This window comes from Trifolium pratense, linkage group LG6 (genome assembly GCF_020283565.1).
Source record: "Trifolium pratense cultivar HEN17-A07 linkage group LG6, ARS_RC_1.1, whole genome shotgun sequence".
Lineage (NCBI taxonomy): Eukaryota > Viridiplantae > Streptophyta > Magnoliopsida > Fabales > Fabaceae > Trifolium > Trifolium pratense.
Genome location: NC_060064.1, coordinates 32,140,022 through 32,160,348, shown reverse-complemented (window position 1 = coordinate 32,160,348; position 20,327 = coordinate 32,140,022). Strand labels below are relative to the sequence as shown.

Below are 20,327 nucleotides of genomic sequence, written 5' to 3'. Positions count from 1 at the left end.
TTATAATCAATTTTTTAACCTTTAGTTATCAGCAATTATTTTTTAATAAGTAAACAAATTACGATAGGGTTCCAAAATTATTTAAAAAATATATAAAATATAAAATAAACACATAAACAAATATAGAATAATTAGTCCATGAAATTCCCTATACTACTCTTATTGAAAATGCTCTTGAAATTTTTGTATTTTATTTTTTATTGTTACATATTACACCTAATTAGACCCATGCACCGCATGGGTCAAAATTCTAGTTTTACAAAAATCTAAAATCGTTTGATATGTTATTGAGACCGATGAAGATTAATGGTTTATGCGTTTTTATTGAATACCATTAATCTTGATCTATCTCAAAAACATATCAAACGATTTTAGATTTTGATACAATTCAACATAGATGATCTATACGATATAAACTTTCAATCCAACGGTGGATTTTGTAAAATTTGTATTCGTTAAAGTGATATTGAGCGGTATAACATTACTCAAATGTTACACCAGTGTAATTTGATCCCTCCTATATATTTTTTTTGTTTGAAGCATTGATCCCTCCTATATATATATACGTAATAAAAATAATCATAGTATACATAAAAAAAATCGAAGTAAAAATATTATTCATATTAACTTAAATAGTTCGGTCTAATAGGTCTTAAAAACATTTTTAATGTCATACGACTGACATTTTTAGCTAAATAAATAGGTTTATAAAAAAAAAAGGTTGGTTTGACCGAAACCTATCATAGGCCTTTGTAAGCCGGTCGGGCCTATTCCCACAATATAATTATAATTATTATAATATAAAATAAATTGAGAAGCTCAATTTCACTGTGTCTCTATCTGACGCAGGACGGAAGCGTGAAGGAAAAGCAAGCGCTAATCCTATTAGATAAAAGCTCTGGAATCCACCAGATTTTCGGAATCCACCAGAAAAAATAACTAATCTAGAATCCACTAGACTTCCGGAATCTACCAGAAGGAATAATTTGGAATCCACCAAACTTGAGAAAAATCTCTGTATTTTTATTGAATCAAAAGTTTGCCTTCAAGACTACAATAATTTAGTTTAAACAAGAGTGAAAAATAAAATTAACAAATCTCCTATAAGATTGTAAAAATAAAAATAACAAACCTAACTAAATAAAACTAACAAATCTACCTAAAATATAAAAATAACTAATTTAGGTGAAATATAAAAATAAAAAATTTACCTAAAATATAATAAAACTAAATCTATCTAAAATAATAATAGTCTCCTATATCACTATCTCTCTTCATCTTCTCTCTTCGTTTTGCTGTGTCACTTCATCGTCGATTTTCTGAGCTCGTAACCACCGGGAATTTGGGAATAAATAATTGTATAACGGTAGTAGAAAGTGGAGAGGATTGTGTCTTTGGTGGATTGGTTAACTCCGGCGGAGTCGACGACAAAGTTCCCGGCGTTAGGTAACTAACAACTGCAAGTTTCTTCAATTAATTTCAAGTTTAAATATTAGCCTTTAGATAATTTGTTTGCCACATGTCTTACATCCAGCACCTAAAATGGATGACACTCTAAATGCATGCAGCTAGCATACCTGAACCCTATTTATACTATTATTCTTTCTTTTCTTTTTTCCATGATGAAGTGAATGAATGAACATTGAACACTAACGAACGAGTTTGATACCAATTTTTGTTATGGAAGGAATAAATAAAGGTCGATGAAGAATAATAAATAAAGTGATTCGGATTGACAACATCTCTATCTATCTGCACTTTTACTGCCAACGGCAACTCCTCCCATCGGTGCACCGCCCACAGATTGCATCGGAACTTCATTTTCGGTTAGTGCTCAGCTAATTCTCTTCAATAATTTCTGTTGATTCATCATTACAACTTGAATCTTTTAAAAATAATAATTCCTTGTTTTTGATTGATTCAACACAACACCCACCCACTTTTTGTTTTTTCGATTTTATTTTTCTTTTGTGATTGATAAATAGCTATTGTTGTTGTCTAAAAAGACCATTTTTTTTGGTAATTTGAATCACCAAATTTGTTAATTGTTGTTAATTAATGTTGAATTTTGAAATAATCAATTTGCATGTTATGTTTTATTGTTAATAATGTATCATATGATTGTTCTGTGTGTTTTTCTATACTGCTGGTTTGTGTTTTGGTTTCATATGTAGACAGAAATAATGTTTTACCAATTTGAGTTGTTTTATCAAGTTTCAATCTTGTTGGTGTGTTTTATTCTTATTTTTTGGTGTACCAGATTGCATAAATTATTTAATTTTTTCAAAGAAAAAATCACAGGTTGAATATTATTTGTTTTGCCTTGTAAATCGTGAAATCCAATTACTCAAAGATAACATCTTTTTTATATACTGAATGATGACAGGAATTTGGTAATACGCTGCTTGTGCTATTCGTGAAGGAACCATATGAGTGAAGTTGCTGAATATATATTTTAGAGTTTGTTATTTGCTGTATAATCTGAGAGAACAAAAAAGAAGAAGAAAGTAGAATGGGCAGTCCACATTTGCCAAAGAAAAGAGTGGCCTTTGTGCTGATTGATGGGTTGGGTGATGTGTCACTGCCAAGGTTGGGATACAAGACACCTCTTCAGGCAGCAAAACTTCCCAATTTGGATGGCATAGCATCTGCTGGGGTTAATGGATTGATGGACCCAGTTGAGGTTGGCTTAGCTTGTGGAAGTGATACTGCTCATCTTTCTCTTTTGGGTTATGATCCTCGAGTTTATTATCGTGGTCGTGGGGCTTTTGAATCAATGGGGGCTGGATTGGCCATGTCGCCCGGTGATATTGCTTTTAAGGTTGGTTCAGAACTCTATTGTTATTATTTTTATAATAAAGCATAGTTTTAGATGGGAACTGTTAGGACTCTATGTGCTAAACTCAGCTAAAGTAACTATCCACTACCTTGATGGTTAGGAGTGCTTGTTTCAATTGTGAATTTGGGGAAAAATTGATGTTAAATCACCCTAGATATTTTTCTTTGGTTGGTACTAGTATAATATTGAAAGGTGTGTAGTATATACTTCATGGTCAGCACATACTAGTAATTGATGGTAACTCATTGCATTTCTGAATTTGATAGCTATGAAGTGAAAGCTTGTAAAGGATTCTGTGTTAAATTATAAGATTTGACTATAAGACATTTGGTATATGTTTTACCTGTTTTTTGGGGAAAAACAAATGAAGAGAAAAAGGATCAAATGTTTTACTTGTTGAGTGTATATTTTTCATTTACTCACTATTCTCGTATTCTCTTATTCAATTTGGCTTTATATCTATTAAATTTACTTTTTAAAAGGAGATAAATCTCAAATATTTTTCTGCATGTGTATTAGCTTGATGAAATGTCTTTCTGCAGTCAAATTTTGCTACTCTTGATGAGGAAACAGGAGTTGTCACCAGTAGGAGAGCTGACAGACACTTTGAAGAAGAAGGCCCTATACTATGTGCTGCCCTTGATGGAATGAAGCTTCCATCTTTCCCTCAATATGAAGTCAGAGTCAGGTGACGATGTCTAAGGTTGCTATAACATTTAAGGGTTCATTTTAATGTAGGTAACCGCTTATTACGGTTAATATCGAGTTTTTAATGTTCGCAGTCTACTATTTTTTGGCGCAGTCTCGAGTCTAACATGGTTCTTGTTAAAGAAATTGTTTTAAGAAATTTTTATGTTAGTCTTTTAATAAGTTTTGGAAGATCTTGGATGGGTGTGCTTTATTTTATCTGGTTTAAAGATTTCATTCCCAAATTTTTAAATTCAACCCAAAAAGTAAAGTTGATAAGTAGATGCTTACAAGTCCAGGAAGATAGGAGCTCAAGATTTAAGCTGACTAATATTAACCGGTCTTTATACGTTTTTCCATTCTTTTCATAGGTATGCTACAGAACATAGATGTGGAGTGGTTGTTAAAGGACCAAATTTGAGCGGAAATATATCAGGAACAGACCCTTTAAAGGATAACCGCTTACTTTTGAAAGCAGAAGCTTTAGATGATTCTCATGAAGCAAGGAACACTGCTGCTGTTATTAATGAGTTGTCTAAGGAAATAACAAAGATTTTGGTTTCTCATCCTGTGAATGCTAAACGTGCTGCAGAAGGGAAGAATATTGCAAATGTAGTTCTTTTAAGAGGATGTGGCATTCGAATTGAGGTTTGTTCAAGTTCATTAACATAATTTACACATTTATCTTTCAAATATTAAATCACACAACACTTATGAAAACCAAACTTCAATACTTTTTATCCATTTACATAATAATTTGAATTCTTTAAAATTTTGAGCTTATCTATCTTGAGTTTCATGGTATGTCATTTATTTGAAAATCATTAACTTTAAGACGGTGGGAAGTATAAGGTTTTTTCGTATTAAAAATGCTTAGCTACAGAAGTTGTCTTTCTATAACTTCAGGGCATGGTACTATTATGTGACTAGTAATTAGTATACTTTGCAAGTATTTGGACAAAAATTAAATGATACTGTGGTCTGTCAATTTTCTCCTCTGATGGAAAAAAAACTATTGTATGATGCACTACAATTTGTGTACTAAACGATTATGCGTATCCATGTACTAGCTAGTGCATTTATTGCTTTTAAATTCTATATTATATACCACAGGTTACGCCATTTATAGAAAAACATGGTTTGTCGCCATGCATGGTAGCTCCAACGAAAATAATTGCTGGTCTAGGCTTATCACTTGGTATTGATATTCTAGAAGCTCCTGGAGCTACTGGAGACTATCGAACTTTACTAACTTCAAAAGCAACAGCAATAGCTAAGGCACTCTCGGCTCCTTCGCAGTCATGCCCCCAAGTTTTTGTACCTGGAGAGGATGAGCATAAAGCTGGCCGCCCGGATGGCTATGACTTTGGATTCCTTCATATTAAGGTCAAAATTTAGAGTTTTTGTTTCTTTATCTGCTTTTACTTTTCAGCATTTTGCCAGAAAACTTTATATCTATTTGAGAATCCCACATTAAAGATGAAGAGTTTTCTGCCACTTGTTTCCTTCAACGCATAAATAATGAGGTGATGTTGTTGCATGATCCTCTTGTAGATTGAAAACCTTCAAGGACAAGCTGGAATACAGCAAAATTAAAATGAAAAATGAAAAATTTTCTTAGCATTTTATGGAGAATTAAGGGTTCATCAATGCTAATAAATTAAAGAGTTGAATCTTTCATCTTTTATGGAGAATGTTTCTTTTTTTATTCTCCTTCTTCTTAGCATTTTCTAAGCTATGTATTTTTTTCTAGATTTTTGCACAATTCAATTTTGATGGATCTCATATCATATGATACTGCAGGCAATAGATGATGCAGGCCATGACAAAGCAAGCATTCTCAAAGTCAAAGCATTAGAAGCTGTTGATACTGCTATAGGGCAATTGGCAAGATTACTCTGGGAAGCAGAATCAACCGGAAAGTTTCAGTTTTTCCTTTGTGTCACAGGAGACCATTCTACTCCAGTAGAATATGGAGATCATAGCTTTGAACCAGTTCCATTTGCTATATGCCGTTTGAAGGATTTCGTTGGTGCAATTGGTGAATCCGTTATTCGCGGAACTTCTCTCGATTCATTTCCTCTTCCAAGTGTTAAGTCTGGTGAAGACTTGACTTTTGATTTGGAAACAGAAGAGAGAGGAGACAAACGCTCTAAATCTTATAGCGGCGATTCAGTATATGAATTAAATGAAATTGCAGCTGCAAGAGGATGTTTGGGGCGTTTCCCTGGAGGAGAAATGATGGGAATTATAAAGAATTTCCTTAACCTAGATGCAGAAACTATTTAAATAAGGAATGTCATGGAGATTTATAAGTTAAAATGTTTCCCTCTTTCTCTGAAATCAAGTGATACAAGTGTCTTTTTTGTGCTTGAGCATTTGTACTATGGCAAGTATTTTCTACAAATAACAAAGTAAACTCAGCTTGAATAAATTTATTTCTGTTATTTTTTTATTGTTAACAAGCTTAGTAGGAGAAACCAATGGATATCTATGAAGCATAGACATGAAACATAACCTGACACGTCAACACTGATAATAATTTCAAAAAATGTCATAATTCAATATAATCATGTGTGTCTGACACCAATATGTGTCTGACACCAGAACACACCTAATCCGATCCGAGGAGTGTCCGCGCTTTAAAGTTGGATATTACATAGCCATCAACCCAACTTCATTTACTGGATGATGCTAGCTATAGCTGTCTTTGAGTTTCTGAGACAGTTTCTTCTTTTTATTTATTTTAAAGGTTTATATTTCCAAATTTCTTTCATAAGGAAAAAATAACTTACCATCATCAGATACAAATTAAATGCCAAGACTTGGGAGAGTGGGTAGTCACATTATGCAACACTAATCCAAAACATCAGATAAAATGTAAAGCTAAAATATAATTTGAACAGTACAAAGTTATTTAATCTCAAGAATTGCAGTATTCACTCACAATCTACTACCCAAAAAGAAAGGAAAGAAGAAATATCATATACTTTGGAGACAAGACAACCTCTTGTAGTATTTGTTAAGGCTACACACTTAATTCAAGTTCACAATTCAATATTAATATAAAACCCACACACACAAATAGAATATATCGGGTTCAATTTCAATTTTTCATTAAAAAAAAAACCCAAAATACCACAAAGATTTAGCTTCACAATTTCAATTTTTCATTTAAACTATATCTTACATATATGTCTAATATAGTATATAATATTTTATTCAATAATATATCTTACGAAATTTTGTCAAAAATCCATGTAATTGAGTGTGATCCATTTAAATTTTTCAATCAACAAAATAGTGTATATAAATGAGTGAATTATAATTTTTTTTTTGTTGAATAAATTATAAACTAAATTTTGGTGTATACATAATACATCAATTACTTGAATTATTTTTTTGACAAGTTTATATACACCAGTGTTAATTATTCTTTTTTTTTTTTGGTATATTAGTGTTCAATTATTCTTTGAAGAATTCTAACATACGCCTGAAACTCAATATAAAAATACATTATTTTAAAAATTATATATTCAACTTTTTAAATATTAAAATATTATTTTTTTCAATACAAAATTTCCACTTTTAAATTTCTTAATCAAAACCCTTTTTTTTTTTACACAAAACCCTTTTTTTTAAACTAGTAAAAAAGTGTAATTTTTCCCACATCATAAGTCAATCATAAGTGTTTATAATATTTTAAAAATTTGACTTTTATTATACGTATAATATCTAAGTTAAAAATCCTAACTTAAAAATTCATACAAATGATGTCATGTGAATGATTGTGTCAAAATTATTATACTAGTATTTGTTGGTTTTCTTTTTAATTATTTTCCAGAAGTATATAAAAGGCTAGCTGTTACCAACGGAACAATTGTTGTATAAATTGATTTGATGAGTCACGTGACCTAATTTGAAAAATGAAGAAACATATCACATGCTACAACTACAACCACCATTTCAATTTCAATTTCAATTCATAATATAATAATCATTCCATTTTTGAATCCAAATCAAAATCCCTCAATTTCGAATTCTAGAACAAACCCATTTCAATTTCAACAAAAACAACAACTTTGGAATCACAGAGCTTAGATTAAAAGCTACCATGGAAGCAATTCTTATAGATTCTGTTCAAAAGAGTATTTCCCATTTCATGCATTCCAACGCCATCTTCCTCTCTCACCGTCTCTGCGCCCAATTCCCTTCCGAAGTCAGTAACTCTCTCTCTCGCCGAGAAATTCAATTCAATTCAATATTCATTACTTTCAAATCGAGATCGGTTTCTGTTACCTATAGCTCTTTCATTCTACTTAGTGTGGTAGTTTAATTTTTACAAGATTTAGGGTACAATTTATTACTTTTACTTTTGTTTAATTTCAAATTTGAATTTTTTTACTAAAAATTGGATTTTTTTTTACTAAAAATTGGATTTTTTTTATAGAACTAAACTGGGTTATGTAAGAGTGTTTGTAGAGATGAGAATGAGATTTCAGTAATTGAAGTTTTGTTATGTTATGAGGTCTTCTTTATTAATTTTGTGAAATTACAGAATTGATGTATTGTGAAAATTATCATCTTCCAAGGTTTGAGGATGTTTTTGTGTGCAGAGTTTGTTTACTATGTTTAGACAGTTCTAGATATTTTGCCAATTGGTATACGAAGGTTTTAAATAGCGGTCGAGGTCGCGGTAAGGATTTTGCGATTTCGGCTGTTTTGTATGATGCCTTATGGATTGCCGTTGTCGCGGTGTGAATTAATCACAACATTGCACATCTTATTAAAATTATTTGTATTATCATATACGGAAGAAAACGGTAACGGATACTACCGATACCGTTTTGCCGCGGACGGTTTTGCAGTAACGGACTGTTTTATAAAACCTTCGATTTTATTCACGAAGAATAAATTTTCAATTGAATAGAAAATGCCATTGTGTAGTTTAGACTTGGCTATTGTAATGTTTTATGCATGTCAGTTTGCCTGCCGACCTATTTGCATTAAAGACCGTAAATCGAATCTTTGTTTTGCTTGGCTTGACGATCCCTTTCGAATCAGCTGAAAGCCCGACCCCTTCCCATGTTTTAAAGTTTTAGATTCCATCCTTCACATCAAATACATGCCGAACCCATATTTTTATATGTATTGAATTCTTTTTTAATTGATGTCTATTTGTCATTTTTGTATGTATTGGTACGTTATATACATGCCGAACCCATATTTTTATCATCATAGAACCTTGTTAACTGTTACTTCCTTGACTGTATATTCAGCATCACTTGCTAAAACGTATACTCATTCTTTTCATGGTATTGTTTATAATTATTATATTTCTTGTATGGTATACAGACAAATCTCCAATTGTTGGCTGCCTGTTACTTGCAGAGTAATCAAGCACATTCTGCATACCATGTTTTAAAGGGTATGTCTCTTTCAATATTTACGTACCAACCAGTTTTAGAGTCACATTTGTAGTCCTGTTTGTTTTAAATATTACCATTCGTAGTTATTTTTCCTGAATTTCCTTTTAATAGATAACTGTTTTCCCCTTTGTTTGCCATTATCTCGTAGCAGTGCTTCTCATTGTATGTCTTCATAGTTATTCATTATGCCTTTATTGATTGAAGGAACACAAATGGCTCAATCTCGGTACTTGTTTGCAATATCATGCTTTCAGATGGATCTTCTTAATGAAGCTGAAGCAGCATTATGTCCTGCTAATGAGCCTAGTGTTGAGGTACAAAGCATAATTTGTAACGTACTTTAAATTAAGAATTATTTTACAAACTATTAGTGAAATTTGTAAAAGCATGTAGGTGGCCTTGATATATTTTTCTCAAATTGAATGCATGTGATTTTTCATCTTTTTCTTTTATTCTAAATCTCATTAGCTATTAATAACATATGCCATCAGTTCTATATGTTGCTCTGCTTACATTGTTTTCTCATTAATTTTTCAGTGTATGTACTAGGAGAACTTGAATGACTATTTTTGTTGTCTCTTTTTAATGTGTAGGTTCCCAACGGTTCAGCTGGTCATTATCTATTAGGGCTCATTTACAGGTTGCTTATTAGTCTTACCATTAATTGTCAAAATACATAAAAATGAGTTTTTGATTACATTCTTATTGTTGTTCAAAATTTTATACGAAAGATTATCATGGTAGATAATTATGATCTAACAATTGAATTGATAAAAGTACATTCTTAAAAGATATTCGGTGACCCTCACCCTGTGGTGTATGTCATATGTATGAGATAAGTTCATTCTTTAATATTCTCTTTTTCAGATACACTGACAGAAAGAAAAGTGCCATACAACATTTTAAGCAGGCATTGTCAATGGATCCTCTAATGTGGGCTGCGTATGAGGAGTTGTGCATATTAGGTATGTAAGATGATATTCACCTGATTTCTGATGCTCTGTGGCCATACTTGATGAATTATGAACTTATTGGAGACGACCTAGTGTTTAGTTTTTGGAGCTGTTTTCTATGCTGTAAAGTCATGTGGTTCATATTTAAATGAGTGTTTTAGGTTTGATTAGATAAGCAACTTTAAAAAGACATGTTAAAAATTACATGATAAGAGAAATTCTATAATATAAAAGAAAAGTTACAGGGAATCTTTATCTTCTGATGATTAATTTTAGAATTTTTTTCTCATTTTTTAAATCTTAAATTTGAGTTGATGTACTAAAATGATATTATTAATTTTAAAGATAATATGGTGTTGATATTCAAACGTGATTGTTTTCGTGGTTTTCTAGATTTCTTTGTTGTTAAAGTGGTAGTTTTGTTGTTGCATTCGAAAAATGGTGATTGATCATTAGAATTCTCATGGCTATAATTGATTTTACATCTTATCTGTATAAATACCTATGCCTTGCCTGAAATATGGGCCTAGACTTCTAGACTGTGAGGGTGGTGCTATCATGTTATGCATCTTTACATATCTGAATGCATAAATAAGTATGAATTTAGTTTGTGTAAATATAACTATGTGAATATTATTACATATTTCACAATTGGTATAGTTTTCCATGTTCTTTTTTATCACCAAATGCACCTGCTTGTGCTTTTTTTAGGCCAATAATTTGGTTTACTTCTAGTTTTTGTTTGGTTTGCAAGTAGCTGGTAACATGTATCAGATGCTTTGATTTTTTATGACTAAAAGTTCAATGAACACTCTTTGGGTTTTCTTTGTGTATTAGTTTTAAACCTTCTTTATGATGAATATTACTTTACAACTTCATTTAAAGACTATGCTTTACATCAACAAATTTTGTACCAGCCACTCTGGACTAGTTGGAATAGTCTGACTTCCTAAAAGCTGTGTCCGCTGAGTTTCTATGTGCAGTTGATTTTGGAAACCACTTTAAAAGAAAGTTTGAACGAGAATTGTATCTCATTGAAAGCAAAAACAGTTGTCATAAGCAGTTTACTGTTTTCTGAATTCTTAGGTGCTGCTGAAGAAGCAACTGCATTTTTTGGTGAAGCAGCTGCTCTTTGCATACAAAAGCAATACCTAAATTGCTCAACCTCTCCAAAGCTGCATTCATCAACTGAGGATTGTAATTTAGTTGACACTAGAAACTGTGTGTCAGAAGATGCAATTCCAAGGCAATCGAAACTCATGCAAGGCCTAAAAGATATTCCTGGAAACCATCATGGGGCACCTATATTAGGAGGAAGTTCGGGTCAACCTACTAATAGTGGTCTGTCTAACATATCATTTTATAATACGCCATCTCCAATGATGACACAGGTAATTGGCTAATTGCATCTAATTTCATATTTTTGTATGTTACTTTTTGTTAAAGATTGTGAATAAGCACTACTTACCGAACCACAGTTTTTATAATTTTAAAAATGGTCAGGTATATTCAGAAATATAAAAGTTTTCTATTATGCCATAAATATTGATACAGGTTCATTGGTCTATTGAACATGTGCTTGATCCTATTTTTGTTTCAAATGGTTGATATATTTTTTTCAAATCTTTTGTAGTTGTCAGGTGTTGCTCCACCCCCTTTGTGTAGGAACGTACAGCCAAATGGCTCAAATATGAGCACACAAAGTGCTGATAATTCTCCTAGATCGACAGTGAACTCTACTATTCAAGCCCCTCGAAGAAAGTTTGTGGATGAAGGAAAGTTAAGAAAGGTTGGGAAACTGTTAGCTATAAATCTTTTGTTGTCTGCTTTCTTTGCATTACTAAATAAACCTCCCGTTTGTGGCTTTTCATGTCTATAGACACCAATTTGAAATTTGTATTTTAAAGAGTCCAATAGATTTGTATAATGCATCACCTAGTGGAACAAGGCTTGGTTGATGGTATAGAGATTGATTTGATTTGGTGACTTAATCTTACGTACCATGGCAGTTTTGGACTCATTTTCTCTCTGGTGACGGTGTTGGTAATTGGTATTGACTATCATGCATTTTATTAAAGGGAATCTTAATTTACCTTTTGATTTTCATGTTACCAATTTCATAGTTTATGTGGTTAATTTTGCTTTTAAAAAGAAACTTATGATCAAACTGTTGAAGAAAAAGATTTTGAAATAATGAAAACCAAACACATGCATTGTCATGAACCAATTGTTCCAAATGCTAAAGCCTATTCGGTGAAAGAAAGTAAACAAATTTATATCTAACACGCCTCCTATGCTACATTCCTTTGAATTGAAGTGTGAATAATGTACAAACCCACCCAACCTTGTGTTGACATCTAACTTCTAGTTGGAAGAGCGGGGACAACAAGGATCAGACTCTGGGCCACTCGGTGTTTGAGGCTCTGATCATATCAAATACTTATGCTATTAGATATAAACATATAACTGGTTTTATATCTAACACACATCGTTTAGTTCCTTAATTTTCCGTATCTCCTCAACATCACAGCTCTCTATATGTTACTATGCATTCTAGTTTTCATGTACTTCTATATAGTAGCTGGCTCAGATAAGGTAGTGTTCTAAATATATTTCCATCATGTGTGATTGAATTTATCATAAATTTTGTTTAATAATTTGATTACGTAAGCAAGTTTTTATGTTTTTGTACACTGGGTGTTGAATGCTTGAGTGATATAGATTATATGTTACTGTTGTTTCTCACTTTTCAATGTTCCTTGTGATTATTTTATTGTTTCAGATTTCTGGAAGATTATTTTCTGATTCTGGTCCTCGACGTAGTTCGAGACTCGCAGGTGATGCAAGTGTAAATGCAAATCCTAATACAACAGTTGTCTCTGGAAATGGAACTGGTTACTCTTCTAAGCATCTCGGTGGGTCAAAGCCTAGCTCAATGGCATTCCGTTCTGTGACAGTTCGCAAGGGACCATCATGGGCCAATGAAAACATAGATGAAGGTGATAAACTTTATATATAGCACTATTCATATTATTGTATAATTGTCTTTATATATAGCACTATCTTGATAATTTTATTCTTCATATTAAAGACTTTTTTTTGAGGAGCATTATCCTTCATATATGTGCAAAGATGCATCCAAGCTGATGAAATTATATCTGTTTTGTCAAATATGTTTACGCTGCTTTATTTTGGAAAAATAATTACAAGACCATAATTATCAATCCTGAATAGGGGCGTAGAGTAGTCCTGCCCCAAAATGGTGTATAAGGATAACTGCTATCCACCAGGCGATGGAGGATAATACCACCAGTTTGATACCATGCTAAAATTAGAGTCTGGATAATTATGATATGTTACATCTATAGCAAAATACTAACATAGAACTATTTATTCTGATTATCTAAATTAAGTTGTGATGTTTTACTAATAGTGCAAACTATTAACTTATTAAGACTCATAACGTAATATTAATTCTAATACAAAATATTTCTGAGCAGCTATTTGAGAATACTTAATGAGTCCTCAACTCTTTATCTTCAGGAATTAATAATGACATTCTAGATGATTCTCGTTTAAATATTACATCAACAAGTTCTAGTTCCTCGCCTACCATGGAAGCTAAATCTTATGAACAGGAAGTAGCGAATATTCCAGTTGGTGGACAAGTTATAAGTAGTTCAAAAGTCATAACTGGTGCTTCCGAAATACTCACCCTTCTAAGAGTTCTTGGTGAAGGTTTTAGACTTGCCTGCTTGTATAAATGCCAGGTATTAATTAATTATTGCTTCTGCAGGAAGAATGCTTATAATTTCTATTCATGTATTTACTATTTTTTTAATCATGGATATGAAAAGCCAGAAATAAAATAAAAATACTTAATTGTTGATTGCATTTAATTTTCTAATACGTTTTTATTGGTGGCACAGGATGCACTGGAAACCTACCTGAAACTTCCGTATAAGCATTACAATACTGGCTGGGTTCTTTCCCAGGTAATATTGGTTACCCAGCTAGCTTTTCTCTGGTCTTTCATAGGAATTCTTTCTATGCATGGTTATCAAAATTAGATGTTTTAAACATTGTGTGCACGCAATGTGTTGTACCACCTCACCTACCTAATGCTGAAATTTAACTTTTTATTTGGAAAATGAGAATGATAAGGATTGTATTCTAGACCATTTAGCCTTAGCCCGTAGAGGCATATTACATGTCAATATGTCATAACCAACTATTTCAAAACCTTAAACTGCTAGGCAAAGATAACATGTTTATATAATATCGCGTTTGTGCTAAAGATTATTAGAGGTGCATACTAATAACAGTTTGTTACGATACTTGGATGTTTTAATCAGGTTGGAAAAGTGTACTATGAATTTGATTATTTAGAAGCTGATCGGGCCTTTGGTCTTGCTCGTCAGATTACGCCTTATAATTTGGAAGGAATGGATGTATACTCAACAGTTCTTTATGTGAGTTTATATTATATTTTATCAACTTCAGTAATATATTTAGAGTGTGCAAGTATAAGCACTAATACCTTTAATGGTCCGAACTGTTTAACTTACAAGTACTTGAAGAAATAGGAAAAGTGAGAACAAAGTTTGAATAGTAGAATATAATTTTCATACATGTTGTGTAATGATTAGTAAAATACAGTGATTAACCCCTATATATGCTAATAATCCTAATCCCAATTGAGCACGGAAACAAATCATGAATAGTGATGAAATGCAAAAACCATTCCTAAGAGACCACTAAAGATATTCTTACACATTCTAAAGCTATAAATTATCTAACATATTTTAGATATTTAAGATTTCTAACATGAATAAAGTATGCGATGTGTTTTTCTCTGTAGCCTTTGAAATTTGATGGTTGAATTGATGATATTAGGTGAATTGAGGGATAATCCCGAGAGTAAAATTAATTCCACTTTCTTGTCTGTTGCAAAATTTTTTGAGGAAACTATTAAATAGTTAATGCTTGAGACTAAGGATTCGGTTATGTTGTCGAAACTAGTCTACAGATTACAAAAGCGCCATGAGACTAAGGATTCGGTGATGTTTCTGAAACTAGTCTACAGATTACAAAAGCGCCATGATCCATGAAGATTAATGTGTGGCAATGATCTTTTAGAGTTATACTTTGTTGCCGTATTTGATTAGCCTCCTGCTTTCATTTTATGCTTAAACTTTAAATGCATTCCTGCCTTCTTGCTGCATGATCAAAGACTAATTTATCTCTTGTGTAGCATCTCAAGGAAGATATGAAGTTAAGTTACCTGGCTCAGGGACTGATACAAACTGATCGCTTAGCTCCCCAATCTTGGTAGGCTTCTATGGAACATTTTTGTGATTATTCAGTATACTAAATTTTTTATTTCCTGACTAAATTTTTACCCTTAAAGTCATTTCCACTCATTAGCATCCATCACTTTTCCAGGACGCCTAAAATTACATTTCTATGTTCGTGTGTGTGTGTGTGTATGCGTGAGTGCTCGTGATTGAGCCAAAATTGTTGTACGATTGCAAATTAATGCATATGTTTTCAGGCTGATACCACCACACCAGTTATATGTGATGTACATTAATAGACATATTACATACTATATCATTTATTTATTGCATTATTATCTGTTTATTTTTAAGGTCTTTAATTGCCCTTTTGTATATTTTACTTTTTGTCTTATCTTAGGTATCTGTTCTTTAAGCATTTTTATTAAATATACTTATCATCATAACATTGCCTTCTACTTGAACCATAGGAATGCAATTTTTGCAAATTAGATCTTGGGAGTTGAATGTTTTTAGTTTTATTTTTGTTAAAGTTCTCCTGTATTTAGATGTTCTATTCCACTTATTACAATTTATCCTGGTTTATCATTATTATTGGATGCTCTTGCAGGTGCGCAATGGGCAATTGCTACAGTCTGCAGAAAGATCATGAAACTGCACTGAAGAATTTTCAACGAGCTGTGCAACTAAATCCCAGATTTGCATATGCGCACACCCTTTGTGGACATGAGTATGAACATCATCTTACCCAGAATTTTATAATTCATGAGAGTCGGTGTCCAATATGATGTGATTGTTGTCAACCTATACTAATTGCCTACTTGAGGACTTGGTTATATTTTTTAGGGGAATATGGGTAGTAGACCACTCAGATAGAGGTCCTATGTTGGAGGATAATTTGCAGCTTAACTTACCGGGAATGGGACATAGAAGGATGTAGGAGTTAGTTGACTGTTAGAGGGGAAGTGCTTCCAGAAACCATTACTAGAGAGAAAGGGAATAAAACACATTGATAAAGCTCTTGCATCTTCCTTTCATGTTTATCTCAATTCTTGTTTTTCATTTATCAGCAACATTTATGGCTTTCTAATTTGTTTCCCCTCACAGGTATGTTGCACTAGAAGATTTTGAGAATGGAATCAAATGCTACCAGAGTGCACTCAGGGTTGATGCAAGGCACTACAATGCTTGGTATGGACTTGGAATGGTATATCTCCGCCAAGAGAAGTTTGAGTTCTCCGAACACCATTTCCGAATGGCTTTCCAAATTAATCCACGCTCATCTGTTATATTGTCATACCTTGGTACCGCTTTGCATGCTTTAAAGGTTGATCTCTTGCTGCACTGATTATAGTAGAGCAAATAGGAACTACATATGTCTTCTGTGTGTGCTTTGTATCCCGAATTCTAAATTTGTCCAATCTTCTATGATTTGACAGAGAAGCGAGGAAGCACTGATGGTGATGGAGAAGGCTATTTCGGCAGATAAGAAAAATCCCGTTCCAATGTATCAGAAGGCCAATATACTAATGAGTTTGGAAAAATTCGACGAGGCTTTGGAAGTCCTAGAGGAGCTTAAAGAGTATGCTCCCCGCGAAAGTAGCGTCTACGCTTTGATGGGAAGGATCTATAAAAGGCGTAACATGCATGAGAGAGCAATGCTTCATTATGGTATTGCTTTGGATTTGAAACCTTCTGCAACAGATGCTGCTTCTATCAAGGTGATAGGGTCGTTTTACCTAAACTGGTCAATAATGTTCATAATTACATTGGCTTATCTAAGTGTTTATGGTGATAGTCAAGTTATTAACCAATGTATTTTCATACACTGTTGTATTTTTTATGCAACTTAAACTTCTTATCCATTTTTAATTTTTAACAGGCTGCCATTGAGAAATTACATGTACCGGATGAGATGGACGACAACTTGTAGCTCTGCATGTGAAGTGCAGAACTGATAACTTCGTGCAGTTTATCTGCATACAAATCCTTTACTATAAGGATTTGGCTGTGCTTGTGCTTTCGGCATTGTGCATAGAAGCTGTAAAAAATGGGCCCATCTAATCGGCGGGTCTGAGTTTTGTCGGAGAATCATATATATACTTAATAAGAGGACATGATACAACAGAGGTACCAAGTTCCCATACTTGTAAGAATAGGTTTTTAAGGAAAAATATATGTATCATTAGTTCATCAATTCATTTGTTCATAAATCACAGCTTTAGCCTGTAGCTCCTGGTTAACATTATCAGTAGTGTTAAATGGTTCATTTCTTTCATAATTTTCCACTTAGCCATTCTGTTTTAAGACAACATAGCAAATTCCTTCTATCCCCATTGCCACCCAAAAGTAATTCCTTTGTAATTTGATTTTGTTTATAATGATATCATAATGACATAATCAAACTTTAGTTTGGAAGGAAAAAAAAATTATAGTTTTTGTCCCTTTATCTTTGGCCACTCATGAAATTAGTCTTCCATTTAAAAATCTCACAAGTTTGATCTCTCCTTAAAAAATTTCTACTTAGGTGATGTGATATATTTTAAATGGCGTGACATATATCTTGATGATGTAAGATCATCTATGTAAATTAATTATCTACTTAGGTGATGAAATAGATATTTTAGAGAGGTTTCTTGTAATTTTACAATTGTTAATTGCTCCACATTATCAATCTGTATAATAAATCATTTAAAATATGCCTATAACTATTTTTGAGTCCAAAGTGGTGGAAAGATTAAAATAGGGATATGAGTAGTTTCTATTGTTAAAAAATATGTTTCATGAAAAAAAATTGTTAAAAGTAATAAAAATACACGCAATTTCACACTTTTATATCTCAACCGTAGATTTGAGATCAGACGATTTAAATTCAAATCTGTGTCTTCTTAGCTAAAATAATTCTAGCCATTGATTTACGATCGAATGATTAATAATTGGCAGTATACGCCATTAAGGGAACCACTCCAAATGAGTTTATCAGCCATGTTGTGATAAATGGTAATGCTACGAATACAATCTTTGTAAACGGAAAGAAGATTAATATAGAGTTTGTTGAAGTTCCAATCACATTCTCGAACAAGTCACATATACGGAGGCTAGTATCACTAACGTCAACATAGGGCACAACATTAAATAGACAGACATTATTTATCCATTTATCATATCAAACAGATATATCGTTTCCCCGCCTGTTTCTCCGATAGCCACTTCGTTGAGGAGTCACTTTGCAACCTAGAGGTACTTGGTTCGAAATTTGGCACTAACAAAAAAAAAAAAAATCGTTTCCCCCAACTTTGCAAATAAAACCTGACCCTAAAATTTCCACAACCTTCAGGATGGCATGCCAAATACAAGAATAAAGAAGTATCCATGATTGGGTGTTTGCCCTCTCATGTACAAAAAAAAAAAAAAAGAAGAAGTATATATGATATGAGTGTTACTCAAATTTTTCTTGAAGTAATCTAATGACAAGTATTAGACAAATAAGTATACATGATATGATATGAGTGTCACTCAAATTTTTCTTATTGATGTAATCTAATGACAAATATTTATTCCTCAACATTTGAACACAAAGTTTTTGCGGTTGGTTTGGTGGAACATGGGTTACATGTCCCAAATAATACACTAACCTATAATAAGGTGGAGGGTACAATTGAAGTCGCGTAAGTGAAATAGAAGTAAGTAGTAAGTACTTCACTTACACACCTTCGGGTATCAAAGCTTGCCTGTTGTTATCAAAGCTTGCTCGGGTATGTGCGATGTTTTGGTTGGAAGATCGGTTCATGGGTTGGTGGTGAAGTCTGCCCTATAGATAATGATATATTTGTGGGCACAAGTTTGGTTGATTTATACGGTAAGTGCGGTCATTCACGGTTTTGTAGCTTCATGCAAAATGCAATGCTATGATTCACGCTTTTAGGCTGGTGATTTGAGTGGTGCTAGGGGTATGTTTGATGATATGCTAGAAAAGCGTGTGATTTCTTTTACCACAATGATCGTCGGGTATGCTAAGGCTGATAATATGGCGGATGCACACTTCTTATTTGAAAGAGAAAAAAAAGAACAAGGATGTTGTTACATATTCTATTACGATATCAGGCTATGTTCACAATGGTGAGTCTGCTAAGGCATGTATGATTTTTCGTAAAATGAAAAACAATTAATGAGAAACCTGACGAGTTCATATTGGTTGGTTTGATGTCGGCTATTTCAACATTAGGGGATTTCGAATTGGCTTATCGGGATGATGCATTTGGTTGCGAAAACTCTCTCGATGTTCAGCAAGACTATGTCGTTACCGCAGTTTTAATGCAGTGTGGAAACTTGGAAAAAGCATTAAAATTGTTCCAGGGAATGCCGAACAGAGATTTAGTCTCTTACTGTTCGATGATTGAGGGGCTTTTGATTCACGAACGTGGAAAAGATGCGGTGGATCTATTTAATAGAAACTCGCTTAAGATGTTTTATCTAAAGGTATTTTTGTACTAGTGGAGAAACAAGTTATTGTTGATAAAAATTTTAATTAACTATTATACACGATTTTTATGGATAATATAACTATTATACACTATGCTTTATTTTAAAAAATTCATTATTAATTTCTTTTATTCTCTTTCTTCATTTTTGTGAGTATGCCTAAACACTATTCATTTGTATTTGTGTCCATATTAGACTTTCTCCTCCAAATAGATATTGCATTGGGACAATCACGAAGAGCATGCATATCATTTTCCACATTCGCACCACACCTATGACAAAAAGTGTTAGTGGTAAGATGACGTAAACCTCTAAAGGCATTAGTAGGAAGACAACCATGCATCACTCACCAACAAAGACGCCTTAGGTTTTCAGTAACCGGTAATCACCAAATCCAACTCTAAGAAGTATCGGGTGCATCATGTTGAGTTGAAGCCAAACCCAACCACCTATAACCATTAAGAGAACCACTCAAAATGAGTTTATCAACCATTTCGTAATCAATGGTAATGTTACGAATATAATCTCTATAAAAGGAATGAAGATTAATATAGAGTTTGTTGAAGTTCCAATCCCATTGTCGAACAAGTCACATAGACAAAGGCTAATATCACTAATGTCAACATAAGACACACCATTC

The 20,327-nt window shown here is 32.8% G+C and overlaps 2 protein-coding genes across 6 annotated transcripts; both read left to right on the top strand.

The window, feature by feature from the left end:
* The first annotated feature begins 1,247 nt into the window (after positions 1 to 1,247).
* Positions 1,248 to 5,981, top strand: LOC123889694 (probable 2,3-bisphosphoglycerate-independent phosphoglycerate mutase). Of its 5 annotated transcripts, XM_045939153.1 has the most exons (7): positions 1,248 to 1,446; positions 1,688 to 1,826; positions 2,387 to 2,821; positions 3,382 to 3,527; positions 3,898 to 4,174; positions 4,640 to 4,912; positions 5,330 to 5,981. In XM_045939153.1, exons 3-7 carry the CDS (start codon positions 2,513 to 2,515, stop codon positions 5,813 to 5,815), a joined length of 1,491 nt encoding a protein of 496 aa, XP_045795109.1. In that variant the 5' UTR covers positions 1,248 to 1,446; positions 1,688 to 1,826; positions 2,387 to 2,512; the 3' UTR covers positions 5,816 to 5,981. The 5 variants fall into 5 exon arrangements, with proteins under 5 accessions (XP_045795109.1, XP_045795110.1, XP_045795111.1 ...); XM_045939154.1 differs by lacking the exon at positions 1,688 to 1,826 and having other exon boundaries at positions 1,296 to 1,446; XM_045939155.1 differs by lacking the exon at positions 1,248 to 1,446 and having other exon boundaries at positions 1,590 to 1,699.
* A 1,474-nt stretch (positions 5,982 to 7,455) lies between these two features.
* Positions 7,456 to 17,654, top strand: LOC123889960 (cell division cycle protein 27 homolog B). Its single transcript, XM_045939490.1, has 16 exons — positions 7,456 to 7,745; positions 8,882 to 8,954; positions 9,160 to 9,269; positions 9,549 to 9,595; positions 9,823 to 9,920; positions 10,995 to 11,299; positions 11,542 to 11,697; positions 12,691 to 12,907; positions 13,452 to 13,678; positions 13,838 to 13,903; positions 14,264 to 14,380; positions 15,163 to 15,239; positions 15,816 to 15,935; positions 16,313 to 16,532; positions 16,645 to 16,926; positions 17,088 to 17,654. Exons 1-16 carry the CDS (start codon positions 7,641 to 7,643, stop codon positions 17,136 to 17,138), a joined length of 2,271 nt encoding a protein of 756 aa, XP_045795446.1. The 5' UTR covers positions 7,456 to 7,640; the 3' UTR covers positions 17,139 to 17,654.
* Positions 17,655 to 20,327: the final 2,673 nt, after the last annotated feature.